At 34.0% G+C, this 18,606-nt stretch overlaps 1 protein-coding gene across 1 annotated transcript in view; it reads right to left on the bottom strand.

Moving 5' to 3' along the window:
* COL4A5 (collagen type IV alpha 5 chain) overlaps nucleotides 1-18,606 on the bottom strand; it is a 223,403-nt gene that overhangs the window by 96,603 nt on the left and 108,194 nt on the right. The window contains exons 12-22 of the mRNA XM_012750437.2: nucleotides 18,478-18,519; nucleotides 18,224-18,316; nucleotides 16,720-16,773; nucleotides 16,570-16,626; nucleotides 16,274-16,318; nucleotides 14,665-14,718; nucleotides 13,054-13,095; nucleotides 10,894-11,026; nucleotides 4,749-4,922; nucleotides 4,320-4,403; nucleotides 496-588 (exon numbers count right to left, since the gene is read on the bottom strand). Coding sequence (XP_012605891.1) covers nucleotides 496-588; nucleotides 4,320-4,403; nucleotides 4,749-4,922; nucleotides 10,894-11,026; nucleotides 13,054-13,095; nucleotides 14,665-14,718; nucleotides 16,274-16,318; nucleotides 16,570-16,626; nucleotides 16,720-16,773; nucleotides 18,224-18,316; nucleotides 18,478-18,519 — 871 coding nt within the window. The remainder of the gene's footprint in view (nucleotides 1-495; nucleotides 589-4,319; nucleotides 4,404-4,748; nucleotides 4,923-10,893; nucleotides 11,027-13,053; nucleotides 13,096-14,664; nucleotides 14,719-16,273; nucleotides 16,319-16,569; nucleotides 16,627-16,719; nucleotides 16,774-18,223; nucleotides 18,317-18,477; nucleotides 18,520-18,606) is intronic.

Below are 18,606 nucleotides of genomic sequence, written 5' to 3'. Positions count from 1 at the left end.
TCAAATATGGTTTTGATTTGGAAATAGAGAGGGAAGACTTGTATATAGAGAGAGGAATATTGGCTATTGGTTGCCAAGCTTCAATAGAAACCCTGTTCCTTAAGGACAACATGTGATACATCCCCAAGGATTAGAAGTTCTACCATTGGAAACTATACTCCAGTGGCCAAGCATTATGAATTTTTTTCCAGTTTTCTGAAAGAAAGAAACCTGACTCTGTATAAGTTATTTTCCTCTCCATATGGAAAACAGGGACGATATAGTTCCTGGAATAATATTGTCAAAATGCTTTAATAGAAAATGTTGGTAGCTTCAGGTATTAGAAACAAGAGTAAAATTTATTTCATAGCAAACAGAGGCAATTTCTACTTAATTATTTATAAATATGAGTGACTAGTTGTAAAATGAGAAACTGACAACATTCTAAAACTATGTGCTCACCAAAATCTAGCCAGAATACATCTTAGAAGTTTGCCCTGAGGCAGAATGTTTTACCTGGAGGACCTGGGAGACCTGGCAAACCAGGTTGACCTGGAGGCCCTGAAATACCAGTTCCAATACAGTTGAAGCAGGTATCACCTCTGTCACCTAGTGAAATCATAATTTAAAAAGAAATAAATGTTACTGGAAGAGGTACATATACTTTCTTTAGATAGGTTCTAAATAAGCACTAAGTGACAGTATTTCTACCTAACAATGTGGTTAGAGAAGCCTCTATCGTGAACCAATTCATTTGACAAATATATACTGAGTACCTACTGTGTGTCAAGAACTGTTACAGGTATTTGTGATACTTTGGTAAGCAAAACAGACAGAAAACCATGGCTTCATGGAGCTCACATACCAGTGGGAAGGGATAATACATAATAAAGATAAAAAATTGTTACATTTTATAAATTAACCATTTTAATATAATATTAAAAGATGTTATGTTTACAGGAAAAGTAAGTGGGATTGGGTATGCCAAGGATGAGTGGTAGGTTGCAATTTTAAATAGGATGGTCAGGCTAGAGCTCATTGAGAAGATGCATGTGATTATAAAAACTTAAAAGTCATGACATGTACATAATGCATATAGAGCATTCCAAGCAGAAACCATAGCCACATTTGGCATATACAAGGAACAGCAAGCAAACCAGATTACTAGAGCAGAGTGAAGAAGGGGAACCAGGTCAGAAATTTAACAGTTTCTAATAAGTGGCATATCATAGTATACGATACTATATAGGCCATAGGAAAAACTGTGGCTTTTACTGTGAGTGAAATGAGAATCTATCAGAAGAATTTAAACATAAAAGCAACATGATATAACTTAAGTTTTAAAAAGATGACTCTGGATGCTATGTTAAGAACAGACTTTAAGGGTAATGATGGAAGCAGGGTAACCACTTAAGTGGCTACTGCTGCAGTGATCTTGGGCCCCTATTACAATGACTAGCCCTACCCTTAGGAGCTATTGTAAATATTCCATGGTAGCAGGTAGATTAGTTCAGGAGCCATAAGAGCTAAAATAAGCTGGGACAAGAAAGAGATGGTGACAGCTCATCCCAGAGTGACATCAATGAAGATGATTAGAACTGGTTAGATTCTGGACATATCTGAAAGTAGAGCCAATGAGATGTTCTCATGGATCATATATGGAATACAAAAGAAGAGTGGAATCAAGGATAACTCCAATGCTTTTAGTGTAAGCAACTAGAAGGCTAGAGTGGCCTGCTTTTTAAGAAGGTATTAAAAATAAATAAATATTTTAAAATAAGTGAATAATTAAAAAAAGAAGGAGAAGAGGTGAGTAGAGCAAGTATGGGGGAGGAGGTAGCATAGATATCATTATACCTTGATCAGGATATCAAGTTCAACATATTGAGTAGGCAGTTAGATATACAAATCTAAAGGAACAGAGATATCTGAACAGGAGACATAAATTTTTAAGTCACTGGCAAGTAGATGGTATTAAAAGGCATGAGACTGGATAAATGAGTTTAGATAGAGAAGAAAAAGAGGAACAAGGACTGAACCCTCAGGCATTTGAAAATTAAAAGTTGGGTAGATAACTCTATGATGTATAAGGAAATGCAAAGAACCTAGACTATCCAAGACTTGCTATAAATCCATGCTAATTAAGACAGTCTGGTATTGGTGCAAAGAGATAAATGGAACAATAGAATAGAATAAAGAGGTCAGAAACAGACTCACGGATATATGGTCACATGATTTACAACAAACGTACTAATACAATTCAGTGGGGAATTAATGGTCTTTTGTACTATGGTACTGAGTCAATTGGATATCCATATGGGAAAAATACAATCTTTGATTCCCTGCTTCAAACTGTACACAAAAATTAAATGTAGATAGATCAAAGATCAAAATTTAAAAGGTAAAACAATAAAGTGTCTAGAAGAAAACACAGAGGAATCTCATCAGGCTTTTGGGATAAGCAAAGATTTCTAAGGGAATAAACAGCACTAATCCATAAAACAGGACATTAATAAATTTGATTTAATTCAATTAATAAGTTTTGTTTAACACAGGGCATGAATAAAAAAGCAAGTCATTCCCAGCTTATATGAGTCATAAATAAAAAGCAAGTCTCAGAATGGGAGAAGATGGTTGTAATACATATATCCAACTACCAAGTTAAAAAAGGAGAAAATATAGGCACTTAACAAAAGAGAATATACAAACCATAAGAAAGAAGCTCATCATCAATAAGTCATTAGGGGAGTGTAAACTAAAATAATTTTGGAAAATGGTTTGGTAATATCTATGAAACCAAACCTATACCTATCCTATAACCCAACAATTCCATTCCTAGGTATATCCCTAACAGAAATTAGTGCTTATGTCCTACCAAAAAACATATACAAGAAAGTTCACAGCAGCTTTATTCATAATAGCTCCAGATGAAATGTCCATCAACATTAGAATGAATATTAAGGTAATCTGTATAATGCAATACCAAAGAGTAGTGAAAAACTATAATTACAAACAAAAATATGGATATATCTCACATATATAATATTTAGCAAGAGAAATCTGACACAAAAGAGCTCACACAGTATAATTACATTTATACAAAATTCAAGATTAGGCAAATTAACATATGCTAGAGGATAAAATAGTGGTTACCTTTGGGGATACTGACTAGGGAGCACAAAGGAGTCTTCAAGGGTCCTGGAAGTGTTCTATATTTTGGTTTAGATGGTAGTTATGTGGAGTATGTATATATGCCAGGGATATATAATGAAAAACAGGAAATGTAATGTACTGAATGGCAAGTGAATAGTGTTTAAGGAAGGGAAAAAGCAAGTAAGATAAGGGCAGACTTGACATTTGGATTAGCAGACTACAGTCCACTGGTGGCAGGGGTTTGGGGGTGAAGTCCTCACTGGAGTGTGTTTAAGAGAAAATGGAAGGAGAGTATCTAGAGATAGTGAGTAGAAAATTCTTAAGGAGTTTTGTTGCAAATGGGAGCAGAATAAGAAAACAGCAAATGGCAGGAAAAGTGGGATTACTATAAAGTATTGGATGAGTGAAAAAGGCATATTTGTATGCTGCTGAGAATGATCCAGTAGAAAGGTAAAAATTGATGATGTGGAAGAGGCAGACATTTCTGGAATAAAATCCTTGGGGAAAGAATAGGGAATGAAATCTATTGTATAAATAAAATAACTGGCTTTAGATAGGAGCAGTACCAGTAACAGGCAAGAAGGCAAAATATGGAGTCACAGATGCAAGGAGATAAATAAATGTAGTGATGGCAATCTGCGAAAGTTCTCTTATTATTACTTTAATTGATTAGTGAAGAAGGAAGCAAGGTAAAAATCTTAAAATGAGAATGGGGAGGAAGTGTTAAAAGTTTAAAAAGAGAAGAGGAAGTGAAGGCTCAGAAGAGGTGGAAATGTGGGATTACCAGGGGTATGTTTTTTTTCCAAGTGAGTGCAATGAAGTAAGAGGACAAAGGAGTCAAAAATTTATGCATGGGATTGATTACAATGATTGATGGGATTTAAACTAGGTTGAGGGAAGAAAGGACAGCAAAAAGTTAAGGGCTAGTCAAAGTTGGTAGGTCTCAGTGGGGTTTAAGTAATGTTGGAGTCAGGTTCTTCGGGGCAGTGAGAAAGAGAGAAGATAGTGATCCAAAAATGGGATTTAAGAAATCAATATCATGCAAATGTAACACTTGGTAATGAGATGGTCTTGGGGTATGACCATGGGAGTGAATGGCTAAGGTATGATGGAGGATACAGGGGATTTTTGCTGAAGATCTGAAAGAATGAAGAGATTGAGGAAATGTATATGTTTGGAGATCAAACCTTTCACTCCTTGTTCTCCTTGGAGTCCTTTATCACCTGGAGATCCTGGAGGGCCTGGAGGGCCTGCTTCACATATCTCATCACCTGAGTAAGACAAAGTAAGGACAGCAAGCTACTTGTGAAATATTGAGAAGACTAAGCAAAAAGAAAGCACGACAAGCTAGAAAAGAGACCTATTTTCAGTTACTTCTCTGCAGAAATGCAAGTACCTATATGCAAAAGGAAGATATAATATTGTTGATAATAAACACTATATGAAGAGCAAATTTAAAACATCAAAGAATAACCCAAAACCAAAAGTGTAAGCAGTAGTAGAATCTCTTAGCTATCAGAAACATGAAGAATGATGCCAAACTTCAGCTAGATTCACTTATAAATAAAATGAACAAAAACAATGATAGCAGCTAACAGGAGAAAATTACAGCTTACCACGAGGGATGTGAGGGCCAGGAGGGCCAGGAGGCCCTGGAAGTCCAGGAGCCCCAGGCTGTCCATCAAGTCCAGGAGATCCAGGAATGGAAATTCCGGGTGGGCCTTCATCACCCTTCTGACCCCTTTCTCCAGGAAATCCAGGGGGGCCAGGAGGACCCATAATTGCAGTCCCTAAGATTAAAAAAAAACACCCATTAATGTGATTAAAATGATCTTATTTCAGAGATATTACATTAGCTCCCAGTGAGACATTAGGTAATGATAAGATCTTCCTTTAACATATAATTCTGGTTATGTTCTTGTTTTGCTTATGAGAATCCACATCTAAAAAAAGAATGAAAATTTAAATAATGCAAGTAAAGTTTGAGGGTAGGAAATAATATTTAAGGTAGCTTTATTACTTTTGGAAATTACTAATAACCCTCTACCCTGCCCATTGATGCAATGATCTTCAAAAATACCAGAAAGTCATTAGCAAAAGAAAACGAAGCATTTCAAACTTCCCATATAAACATGGCTCTGTTTCTGGACTTTTTTCTGTTCCACTATCTATTCCTACACCATTAACACACTTCTTAGTTACTACAGCTTTATGTTTTCAAAACTAGTAAGAAAAAAATATATATCCATCTTTGCTCTTTATAAAAACCATCTTCACTACACTTATAGTCTTCTAAATGAATTTTAGAATCAGCTTCTCAGTTTCATTTTTGAAAATCTGTTGGGATTTTGAATCTGATTAATTTGCATTTAAAGATTAAATTTGGTAGAATCAACTGTTTATAATATTGATTTCTCATCTCAAGTAATAATTGAGTATATCTCTCCATTTATTTAATTTTATATTATTTAATAATAATTTACAAAATTCTGCAAAGACGTCTTACACATCTTTTGTTGGGTTTATTCACAAGATTGTTTTATTACTATTGAGAATTTTCATACTATTACTTTCATTACTATTGTGAACTGGATTTTTTTCTATTATATTTGCTGGTGTAAAGGAAGTCAAGTTATTAAAGTATGCTACTCATATCTGGCCACCTTGCACGTACTGTGTTTAAATTTAGCAATTTGTCATTTGATGCTTTAAGCTTTCTGGTAGATAATCAATCATATGGTCTGTAAATAACCAAAATTCGGGGGTGTTCCCCCATCCTTCCACCTCTTTTTTTTCTCCCAGACTTAGTGCATTGACTAGGATCTCCACTATAAGGACAAACAGCATTGGTGACTGAGTATCTTATTTCTGACTTGAATAAGAATGTTCCTGGTGTTTCCCCACAAAGCATGACATATCCTATAGAGCCCTATAGATAGCTTCATCAAGTTAAGGTAATTCCCTTTTAATCCTACCTTAAGAGTTTTTTTTTTTTCTTTTAAAAATAAATGGGTATTGAGGGCCGGGCGTGGTGGCTCACGCCTGTAATCCTAGCACTCTGGGAGGCCGAGGCGGGCGGATTGGTCAAGGTCAGGAGTTCAAAACCAGCCTGAGCGAGACCCTGTCTCTACCATAAAAATAGAAAGAAATTAATTGGCCAACTAATATATATAATATAAAAATCAGCCGGGCATGGTGGCTCATGCCTGTAGTCCCAGCTACTCGGGAGGCTGAGGCAGGAGGATTGCTTGAGCCCAGGAGTTTGAGGTTGCTGTGAGCTAGGCTGACGCCACGGCACTCACTCTAGCCTAGGCAAGAAAGCGAGACTCTGTCTCAAAAAAAAAAAAATAAATAAATAAATGGGTATTGAATTTTATTAACTGACTTCTCTGCATCTATTGGCCTATTCTCTTTTATTCTGTTAATGTAGTCCATCATAGTAATGTTGAACTATCCTTGCAATCTTAGGGATAAAATCTGTTTGGTTATAATATCATACCATTTCATATACTTCTGGATTGTTTTCATTATATTACATTTAGGATTATCGCTTCTACATTCATAAAACAGATTGAATTATTTCTAGTGTTATCTCCTTGATGGTTTGATATCAATGCTATTAAATTTAATTTCCCTTTTCTAAAATGCTCTGAAATAGTGTAAAACTTGGGAATTATCTCTTCTTGACAGCTTGGTAGACGTCATCCATAAAACTGTGAAACCACCCATAAAGCCAATGTTTTTTCATAGAGATCCTTAACATTGCAAAATCTTCTATGGTAATTTATCTACTTAGGTTTCCTACTGTCTCAAAACGATTTTAAGTAATTTGTTTTCTGTTTCATGATAAATTTATATTTTATTTGGAATTTCAAACCATATTAATATAGATTTATAGTTCTCTTGTAATTTAAAATTTAAATTATGGTAATAATTCCTTTTTATTTATGAATTTTATTTGTGCCTTCTCTCATTATCTGTATTTGCCAAGTTTTGTTTCAAACTCTTCTCACTCAACGTATCATCTTCTATTTTCCTTATTCAACTATAATTTTTTAGTTCATTTTCTATTTTATTAATTTTTATTTTTATCTTTATCAAGTTTTCCCTACTTCATTATTAGTGCTTACTTATTTCCTTGTGTGTGTTTTTTAAACTTAGCTACTTTACTTTTAGTCTTTGTAACTTTGTGATAAATTAAGAGTACTGCTTTGGCTATATTAAATGAGCTTTGATATGAAGTGTTTTCATTGTTTATTATTTCCACTTCTGTTTCATTACTATGTCTAGAGTTATTTATGATTGTGGTTTTAATGTACAAATGTAAAGACTTTTTAAGTTTTCAACTTTTGCTGTTTTTGGTTTGTTTGTTTGAGACAGAGTCTCACCTCTGCCACCCAGGCTAGAGTGCAGTGGTGTCATCATAGCTCAATTGCAACCTCAAACTCCTGGCCGCAAGCAATCCTCACACCTCAGCCTCCCAGAGGGCTAGGATTACAGGGTGTGAGCCACTGCACCCAGACATAAATTCTCATTTTATTTCACTGTGATCACAGAGCATGGCGTGCCTATATATTTTTAAGATTTTTTATGGCCTAATAGAGTCAATTTCTGTATATATTCCATGTATGCTTGAAAGGAATGTATGTTCTCTGATGCACACTGTTTTTTTCTTTCTCCCATATATACATGGCTTGATTTTGTTGCTCAAATCATTTATATTCTCATTTTTCACCCACTTGATATGTTGGGGATTTGGCAATTTATACCTTGTAGTTTGTCAGTTTTCACTTTACACATTCAAAGCTATAGTGTTAGATACATAAAGTTTCATGGCTTTTATATTATTGTGGTATAATTTATCCATTTATCCATATGAAATGTGTCTCATTAATGCATTTTTGAGTTTAATTCTATCTCATACTATATTAGAATTGTTAAACCAGCTTTTGTTAAATAGCATGTGCCTAATGTATCTTTCCATTGCTTTCTCTTCAAATTTTCTCTGTCCTTTTGCTTCAGATATGTCTACTGTGCACTGTATATATATTTTTTTTATTCTAATTTTCAGTCAGTATCTTTCAAACAGTATTTAGTTCTTTCATATTTGTTGGAGTTACTGATTTATTTTCAACTTCTTGTCATCTTATATTTCATTTTCTATTTACTTTGGTTTGTCTATCTTGCCCCAACCCTAACTTCAATTGCATGGGAGATTTTTAGTCATTTTCTTTCCTCAACCAGTGTGTAGGCCATACATTTTATTTTTATTCTCCTCTAGTGGTTACCATCAAAATTTTAACCTATGTACTTAAACCTTTATTTTTTTTAAACTTAAAGAATTAATGATGTTTATATTTTCTCTCTCTAATCAGCCAAAGAAACCTTATCTTTGACTTCCCCTTATTATCTCTGCGCCTATATATCCCATGTTAATAATGTTTACAATTATATTTCCAGGTTGTTACTTAAAAACACTTGTTATTTTTTTAATGATCAACACCTATTTAGACTTAATATGCTTTACTAAACAATAGTTCTTACACCCTACCCTTACCCCTACCCTCACTTTACCCTAAATTCATTTTCTTCTTGGAGTAAAACCTCAAGTAACTATTTCAGAGAAAGTCTGAAAGTGGTAAACTTTCTAGCTATGTCATCTTCACACTAAGATGATAGTTTGATATAATACAGAATCCCAAATTCATAGTAATTTGTCCTTATCACTTTAAAAATGTGCTCCATTATCTTCATCTGACTCTTATTATGTTGTAGGTGATCTGCCTTTTATTCTCAGATAGTTTTAAGGGTTTCTTTTTATCCCTGAATTCTAGAATTCCCTACAGTGTGTCTCCTCATGGGCCTTTACATTATTTTTATTTTACTCTTCCTTCGTGCTTCATGAGATTTTTCACAGGGATTTGTATGTTTCTTAATAGATGGAAGTTCTCAGCCATTATTTTTTTCAAATACTGCCTCTTGTCCCATTCTCTCCTCCTTAAATGTCCTCATGATAGATTTTGGAGCTTCTAGGTTTACCCTTTATACCTCTTAACGTTTCTTTCATACTTCCCAACTCCTTAACTCTTTTACTGCATGTTGGGAAGATTCCTTAATTCAATTTTTCAGACATAGTATGTATTTAGTCCACTATCTTGAGATTAGAAATCCAAAGTGCATACTTAGTTAGAGCATAATGGAACTCACATTTATTCTCTTTCTCTTTGGAAAGATCACCGAGTGTCATTTATCTCGTCGTGCTAATATTTCATTAGCGACATATTTTTGAAGAGAAAGGAACCATAATTTATATACTATGTATGTGTTCCAGATACTATACCAGATGCTTTTGCAAATTTTACATAAATCCCTCCTATCACCTCATTTCAGAGAATATCCAAATATGCATGCTAGACAAGGGCAATACTCAATTTATGGCCAAATTAGAGATGTTCCACTATACTGTGTGTCTTCAAAGGGAATAATAAAAAATGCAGTATTGAGTACTAAGATTTTATTGTACAGCAAAATCACCATAGAGATTTCTACTTACATGTTTCTCAAATTCTAAGTGAATAGTGCTGCTTACCGTTTTATACAGGAAATCTTGCAAAGCTAGGCACCATAAGTTAGCTTCCTCTTCCCTAACAGCAGCAACAACAGTGTGAGGATTCATCAAATGAATCACAGAATTGTTTGGTGTAATTTATTAATAATAAAAGTACCTCAGTTAAAATGGCTATGATCAAACCCCAAAAAACAATAGATGCTGGCAAGGATGTGAAGAAACATATATTGTTGGTGGGATGTAAATTAGTACAGCCATTATGGAAAACAGTACAGAATTTCATTTAAAAAACTAAAAATAGAAATACCATATGATCAGCGATCCTACTGCTGGGTATATATCCAAAAGAAAGGAAATCATTACATCAAAGAGATATCTGTACTCCCATGTTTACTGCAGCACTATTCACAATAGCTAAGATATGGAATCAACCTAAGTGTCCATCAATGGATGAATGGATAAAGAAGATGTGGTATATACATACAGCCATAAAAAGAATGAAATCCTATCATTTGCAGCAACATGGATGAGCCTGGGGTACATTATGTTAAGTGAAATAAGCCAGGCACAGTAAGACAAATCTCACATGTTCTCACTCATATGTGGGACAGAAAAAAGTATATCTAATGGAGGTAGAGAGTAGAATAGTGGTTACCAGAAGCTAGGGAGGGTTTATGGTAGGGAAGCAAGAATTAAGAAAGGTTGGTTTGGTAATAGGTATAAACCTACAGTTGGGCAAAAGGAATAAGTTCTAGTGCTCGATAGCACAACAGAATGACTATAGCTAACAATAATTTATTATATATTTCAAAATAGCTAGAAGAGAAGATTTTGAATCTTCCCAATCCAAAGAAATGATAAATGTTTGAGGTGATGGATATCCTTCAATTAACCTGATTTGATCGCTATACATTATGTGCATGTATAAAAATATCACATATATCCCTGTAAATATGTACAGTTATTATATATCAATAAAGAACCTTAACATTAAGGAGCACTATTTAGGTGGGCTTATTTTTAAGTAAGGAATTTGGTGAGAAAGGGTATAGTAAGAGTTGGGAAGTATCTGTCAATTAAAAAGGACTTGTGTTTTCTACTGCCATGCTCACCTTGGAACCAGCATGATAAAGTGTACACATGGACTAGTAAGGATGCTATAAGCACCAGGACATAAGAGCAATCTCTTTTACCTGGAGGTCCAGGAAGTCCAGGTGGACCCTGCATTCCAGGAAATCCTCGCTCTCCTTTTTCTCCAGGCAAGCCAGGTAACCCCATGTTTCCTTTTTCTCCTACAGTTATACCAGTCCCAGGTCTAGGAATTACCTTTATTATAAAAGAAAAAAATAAAGGAACTCAAAGAGGAAGAGGCCTGTTCTTCAGAAAATAATCTGGTGGCTACATATGATTATAATGCCATCATTTTCATAAAAGTGCTCAGATGTAAAATCATTGACTACTACATAGATTATGAGTCACATTCTATATCACTCCCATTCTCCAACTGATTAGAAATTATTCAATTCTAGTAACAATATTACCACCCACTTGAGCCCCAGACTTACAAAGCTAAAAGTGTTTTTGATGTTTCTTCTCTTATAATTCACATTCAATTCATTCCAATCATCTAAGCCTGACAATTCTTTACTGAAATGTCTCTCCAATTTGCCCCCTTGATTCCTGTTGACACAGCTACTATCTTCAACTCACACTTGGACTAACAGAAACACTTCTGAACTTGTCCCCTTGAATTCAAATCTATTGCTAGGTTGTGCTTTCTCATAAACCAATTTTTCTGTGTTAACTATTCTGCTTAAGGACTCAAAATTGCTCACTACTCCTTACTGTATCTTATGGTACTGTCCAGAACTATGTCAAATCATTTCCCATTTCTAATACTTCTCTCACCCATTTCATCTCATATTATTTGTAGCAGTACATTTTTATTAGAGTGAAGTCTGTCTGATTGTTACCACTTCCTTCAACTTGCACACTCTTGTCTGTGCCTTTGTATATGTCATTGATGTCATTGTAAACATCCATAATGCCTTTCCCAATCTTTCCCTTTATGAATCTACATTTATTTCTTCTTTTAAAAAAGAAAACTCATCTCTTCAAGGAAGGCTTTATTGATTAAACCCAACCAACCAATCATTCCTTTTTTTGCTATCTTTTAGAACTCAGTACTTAAGTATGTTCTAAAAAAAATTCATACCAAATAAACTTAATATTTAAAATTTCACCTCATATACCAATAAAAGTAAATAAGTTTCATATTTAAGAAACTGTCAATCTGAGGTACAAACTAACACCTACTGGCCAAGTATGATATTTCATCCGGTCTCTGTTGGATATAAGAAATATTCACACAAAAGGAGGTGAAAAGTTGTGGGATCTAGAATTGGATGGTAGTTTAAAAGGGAACATGACCTGCTGGATAGTTGTGCACTCTCAAAATTTCTATTTCTTCTGATACTTATCAAAATCTTATCATCTCATTTTATAAAGAGATTATTCCCTAGAGAACTGAAACTCTCATTTTATAATGAAAGTGAATAAAAATGGTCTAAGATCTTCTTTAGTTATATCCTCATTAGACTTAGTAGCCCTAAGTATTAATATCTGAAACTTGCTATGGACAAAAAAAATTAAATTAATGTTACTAAAATGTCTGGACATATAGAATAGGTTTTATGGTACTCACACTGTCATGGCTTCAATGCAATCTTAAAATCAAGTCTTACCAAATTTTTACCAAAGAAAAACCAATATTTCAAACCTTAGCAATGATATTTTATTCTTAATAAGACTAGAAATATATTTGACTTAAGTTTCGTAGTGAACACACATGACAGAAAATCTGTAAACCCCCCAATTATTCTTTCATAGAGCAGTTTCCTACATTTGTTATTAAGAACCCCTAGAAAGCATATACTCAGGAAAGAAAGAGGTGTGAATCAGACAATTACAAATTGAGAAAACCTATTAAGACCAAATCCATCTTTACCCTGAACTCTGCGGGGAGGAAAGGACCAATCCCCACCAACCCAAGTTTCTTTTATTGAACCTTTAAGCAACACTTGCACCACCTGCTGGTTGCTTGAGAAATGATCTGACAATCATGATGCAAAACAAAGCAATTTGGACCTTTAATATGGAGGTAGAACAATACAAAGACCTTGAGGTCAAGACTACTGAAGCTTTTAGATATAAAGACTTTTAAGCCAGTAGAACTTGGTAATGAATTAGAATTTTGTATTGTATGAGGAAAAAGTAGGGAGTATATAATTAAGGCCCCCAAATGATAATATATTAATAAATTTGATAAATGAAGACTAAAAAAAAATACTTACAAGTCCAGGAGGCCCCGGTGGGCCAATGTCACCTTTTTGGCCCTGTTCAATGCAATTATAGAATAGGTTAGTAAAAAAATCACATGAAAACATCAATTTCCTCAAGAACATAAGAGATATTTCATTAAGACCCAGAAATCAGTAATAGAATACTTAAAATGAGAAATACAATATGAGGTAATGAAATAATATAGGGCTAAGCCTGGAAAGACCTGTGATGTTGTCTCAAATTTACTAGACATGTAATCTTGACCAAATCAATTAACCTCTCTGGCTTATATACAAAAAAGAAAGATTTCACACCAAACTTCTAAGGTATTTCTAGCTATAATATTTTTTGATTTTAATATTTCTATTTTATAGCAAACTATAAATACTCTATAAAGAAGATAATGTAAAACAGTGGTACCACTAGAATGAGTTCAAACTATTGATTTTTTTCTTTTTACATTTAGTCATGTTCCTTCTTATAAAACTAGTCAAGGGCATAAATGTAGTGTCATTTCTATGAGTGACAGATATTTTAGAGGTCATGGACTTAACTATAATCAGGAATAGCTAATAAATCCTAATTGCTTTTGTGAGTTTGCTCTTAGCAGCTAATGAAAGACAATTTCCAGACAAAACTTTCATTTTTGATTAGTAGCTACAACAGCATGAAGAACACAGTATTTAGCTGTTACTTTACTGGCAAAGATTCAAGGATAGTTTCTCCCACACATCTATTCTGATTATAGACTTGTTCATAAAAACCTTTCATCTATACACAAACTCCTTTTAGTCTAAGGAGTTAATCTGTCCTATAACTCTACTTACTACTTGAAAAGAAAAAAAAACGTTCTTTGAGTATTTGCTACCTCCATAATTCTAACTGTGCCTTTTAGGTCAAGCTAGAACTTGGACCTACCTTTAGAGATAAACCACCATTAAATTATGTGCACTCTGGGTATATTCAAGTTTTTAACACCTTTCCCTCCTTGCCTGGAAAATAAAGCCTTTCAATTTGGTTTTGATACAAAGCAATTAGAGAAGAGAAAGACTGCATATTTTGTGACCAGCTAAAAAATAGAATAATTGTGTGCTTCATACATTCTTTTGGAAGTCACTTTTTAAATAGGTAACTAAATAAATAACCCCAGTCAGGCTGCATTGGCTTAATAAAAAAAAAAAAAGACAAAGAATTAGCCATAGATTTACAGACAATAATTGCATAAAGAATGGAAATGTTTAGTTGAGATGTTCTAAATTCACAGCTATAAGCCTTTTAATACGAGGACCTCACTAAAATAGTGCTGAATCCTCTTTCTAGAAAACAAAAGTTTTGCCAATATATGCTCAAAGTAAAGGCAATGACTTTTCACAATGGAAATGCTAAAGTTAAACAATTCTTCATGTATTTCTACCACATGGACTGTGATTTAGGGCAGTGAAAGAACATTTAGAGAGTGTGGTATAAAAGAAAAAGGTGCAAAAGATGGATAAAGAAGCTATGTTTTGAATATAGACGTTACATATTAATAGAACTTTTTCATTTATAACTCAGTCTAGGGAGAGAAAAGGATTATGTTAACAAGAATAAAAACAGTCACTTCAAAGTATTAAAATTCTTACCTTTTCACCATCCCTTCCAGGTTCACCAGGGTAACCAGGATCACCAGGCAAACCCTTTAAAACATATGGGATAGGGCGACATCAGCAAAAATGGTAGAGTAGAGAGACCTTCAAAAATTCTATGCTCCATTGAAGTAATGAGAATACTGGCAAAAATGGCAAGTTAGAATCAACTTTTTTAAAACTGTGAAAATTAACCAAAGCCTGCAGCAATCCAAGGAATATTTTCTCAAAAAAAACAAAAAACAAAAAAAAAACAGACTGAATATTGGTAAGAACACAGAGCTTTGTGGCATTTTAACTTGCTCTATTCCCATTTACCCAACCTCACAATCAAGGTGAAAATCAGCAGCCTAGCAGCAACTGGAGGGGAAAGAACAGGATTGGATGTCCTTTGAAGCCCCATTGTCAGAGAACTGTCATTATTTGATCTGCCTGGTGATTTCTAAGATGATCCCACTTGTACGGCTATCTGGTGGTGTGACCTGACTTGGACTTTCCCAGTGCAAAGAGAAGAGTCTCCCTGCCCAACACCCTCATTTGCTAAAACCAATCAGAGGCAATCGTTGAATATCACCACTGTCTAAATTGAGACAAAGACCAGTTGTTCTCAAAGAAGCCAGGAACTGAAGCCCTGACCTTCATATTATTTTATTGGTTTAAGCTTTTTTTGAAGTAGAGTTATAAGTTGAGGATTGTCTGTTTAGTAAAATCATGTTGAAACCAATTAATCCGATTTTAGCAATTTCAAATTCCTGTCTTGTTAAGAATTATCCCTTTCCTTTGGAATGACCTACAAATTTCATCAAATTTTCTGTCATTAAATCTCTTTTAATGCCTATTGTGGATACTCTTGATACCGAAGCTTCTAGAAATAATGTTCTTGGACTTGCATATTTTTATTTCTCCCCTTTTTAGTAGGAATTAGAATAATTACCTGTCAAAACTTTTACTGAAAAAAACTTAGGTTCCCACAAAAAAACTGTATTTGAATGTTTATAACAGTTTTTTTCATAATGGCCAAAACCCAGAAGCAACCAAAATATCCTTCAATGGCTAAATAGATAAACAAACCAAGATATATCCACACAAATACTACTCAACAATAAAAAGCAATGAATACTGATATACAGTGCAATGCATTATGCTATGTGAAAGAATCCTCATTCAAAAGGCTATATATATTAATACAATATGAGTCCATTTACGTGACATATTAGAATAGGCAAAATAATAGGGAATCAGAACAGATCAGTTGTTATGAGGAAATTGGGGTAGGGGAGTAAATAAGTACAAAAGAGCATACGGGAACTTTTGAGGGTGATGAAACCGTTCTTGATTATGGTGGTGGTGACACAACTGTGTTTGTCAAAACACAGAGTGATACAATAAAAATCATTCATTTTACTGTGTATAAATTATATCTCAATAGATCTGACTCAAAAATAGAGTAATTTCCAATTCATATTCAAAAGGGAAAAAATATAATTTCCATTCATTTAAACTATTTCCAAATCAGACTCTTTGCCATCCTGCTTTTCTACCACCATCTACAGATGTTGTCAGCTTTGTGGGGGCAGGGTGAGGCAGAAGGACCTTAGCTACTTACTGGAATTCCTGGTTGCCCATTCTCTCCATCTTTTCCTGGTTTACCCTATAGGATACAAATAAATGATGGGGTAACAACATAAATTTGTTAGTTAGGAAGTATGAGGTCAAAGAATACAAGCTTTATTCCTGCCTTGGACTATATTAAGTAGACTTTTTAGGCTTCAATATTATAATAAATAATGTCAGTAGTGATATTTTGAGGCAATGAAAGTAAGACTTAGGAAGAAAGAATAAAATCACACACACATAATTTAGAATTTTTTTGCAAAAAGTATCATTAACCATAACACTTACTCTCTTGCCTGGCTCTCCTTGCTCACCCTTCTCACCTTTCACACCACCTGGAGGACCCTGTACACACAAAAGTAGTTTCACATTGGTTCAAGGGATCCTGTGTATCACCAATTTGCATTAAATGACGGTAAAGCCTTTTAGGTTACTTACTGGAGGACCACGTATTCCTGGAGGTCCAGGAGGTCCTCGGTCACCAGGAAGTCCCTATACGGTAGTAGAGGAAAGTAAAACAATGTTAATGCTGGAGTATGTAATCTCATTCTAACTACTAGAGCTAGCTAGCAGCACTTTCAACAAACTGAACTGTAGACTCATGTAGTATAACCAAAGATAATAGGGTATTTCTAATTCAAAGTTGAAATCGCTAGGCAAAAGAACCTAGAGCCATCTTTGCTCACTTCAGTTAATTTCTAGTATATATACAACCAAAACTTTGAGATAAATAACAAGACAATACTTAAAAATGTTGATGATTTTATTCTTATAAAATATTTTATAAAAAGCAACAGTTCCTAAAACTAGGTGATATGGGGGCCACATAGCACACATATATTTTGGCAGATAATTAAATGGCTCAATCCACATTGACAATAGAATTTCAATACAACTGTTTATACTAAACTTTCTTATTATTACAGCATTTAAGGAAAGCGAAAATGCACACTGCCTATTTGTTTAAGGGTGGGCCAGTATACTATAAAAACATATTTGATCCTTTCATCTACTCTTGTAAAAGCAAGGTATCACATAACTATTGCTAAACACAACAAAGGTTTTAGAGTAACATCATATTTCTCATTTTATCTCAGTGAAATGTAGATAACACAGTCATCTAAGACAGTGACAACTTATCTTACCATGACTTAAATTTATACATGAATGTACTATTCAAATAGCCAAAAATGGTAACAACACAAATGTCCATCAACTGATGGATAAATGGGTAACCAAATATGGACTATCCACGGAATGGAATACTACTCAGCCATAAAAAGGAATAATGTACTGATGCATCCTACAAAATGTTTGAACTTCAAAACATTATGGTAAGTAAAACAACCCAGATACAGAAGACCACATATTACATGATTTCATTTATATGAAATATCCAGAAGAGACATATCTACAGAGCCAATAAGTAGATTAGTGGCTGTCTCAGGTTGGAGAATTTGGGGAGAAATAGGGAGTGATGCTAATAGGTATGGAGTTCTGGGGGGGAACCTAATAAGAATTTTCTAAAATTAGATTGTGCTGATGGTTTCACTGCCCTGTGAATATACTAAAAAAATTGAATTGTACACTTTAAATCAGTGAATTGTATCGTATGTAAATTGTATCTCTATAAAATTCTTTCTGAAAATTTAATTATCTCAAATCCTTGTTATTTTTAAAATATCTTCATATATAACAATAATCCAGTTTATAATGCATTTTAATGGAATGTTGTTTCCATAGCAAGATTATTTTTAGCTTATTATTTTGTTTTATTTTTTCTAGCTTTATTGAGGTATAATTGTCAAATAAAAATTGTACATATTTAAGGTATACAACATGAGGTTTTGATATACATATACACTGTGAAGTGACTACCACAATCAAGCTAATTAACATATCCATAGCAACATTTTCATTGATTTCCTTCCTACTTACTCACCTGATCTCCTTTCTGAAACTCTACATCAATTGGTCTTTTCTGTTCACTGATCTGCCCAGGTGGCCCAGGTGGGCCCTGAAGACCTTGCTCACCCTGTTTGCAAAATAAAATAAGACAGTGATATTTCATAATTGACCACAGACAATAATATAAAATGTAAGCTAAGTCAACTGCAAGAAGCAAGAGAAGGAAATAGTTCAAATGACTATAAAAGGAGAAATCTGAAGGTTGAATAACCAACTCTCTTTACTCACCTTCTCACCCTTGGGTCCCTGGAAATTTAAGCCCATATTCCCCTGAAGAGAGAAGTTTCAATTTAAAATCTCATTCACAATAAAAAAAAAAATCCACACCAAATAAAATATGTAAAGAAAAAGGAAATT

The sequence above is a fragment of the Microcebus murinus genome, chromosome X (genome assembly GCF_040939455.1).
Source record: "Microcebus murinus isolate Inina chromosome X, M.murinus_Inina_mat1.0, whole genome shotgun sequence".
NCBI lineage: Eukaryota > Metazoa > Chordata > Mammalia > Primates > Cheirogaleidae > Microcebus > Microcebus murinus.
Note: the sequence above shows the minus strand (reverse complement) of the source record. Positions and strands in the feature narration are given on the sequence as shown.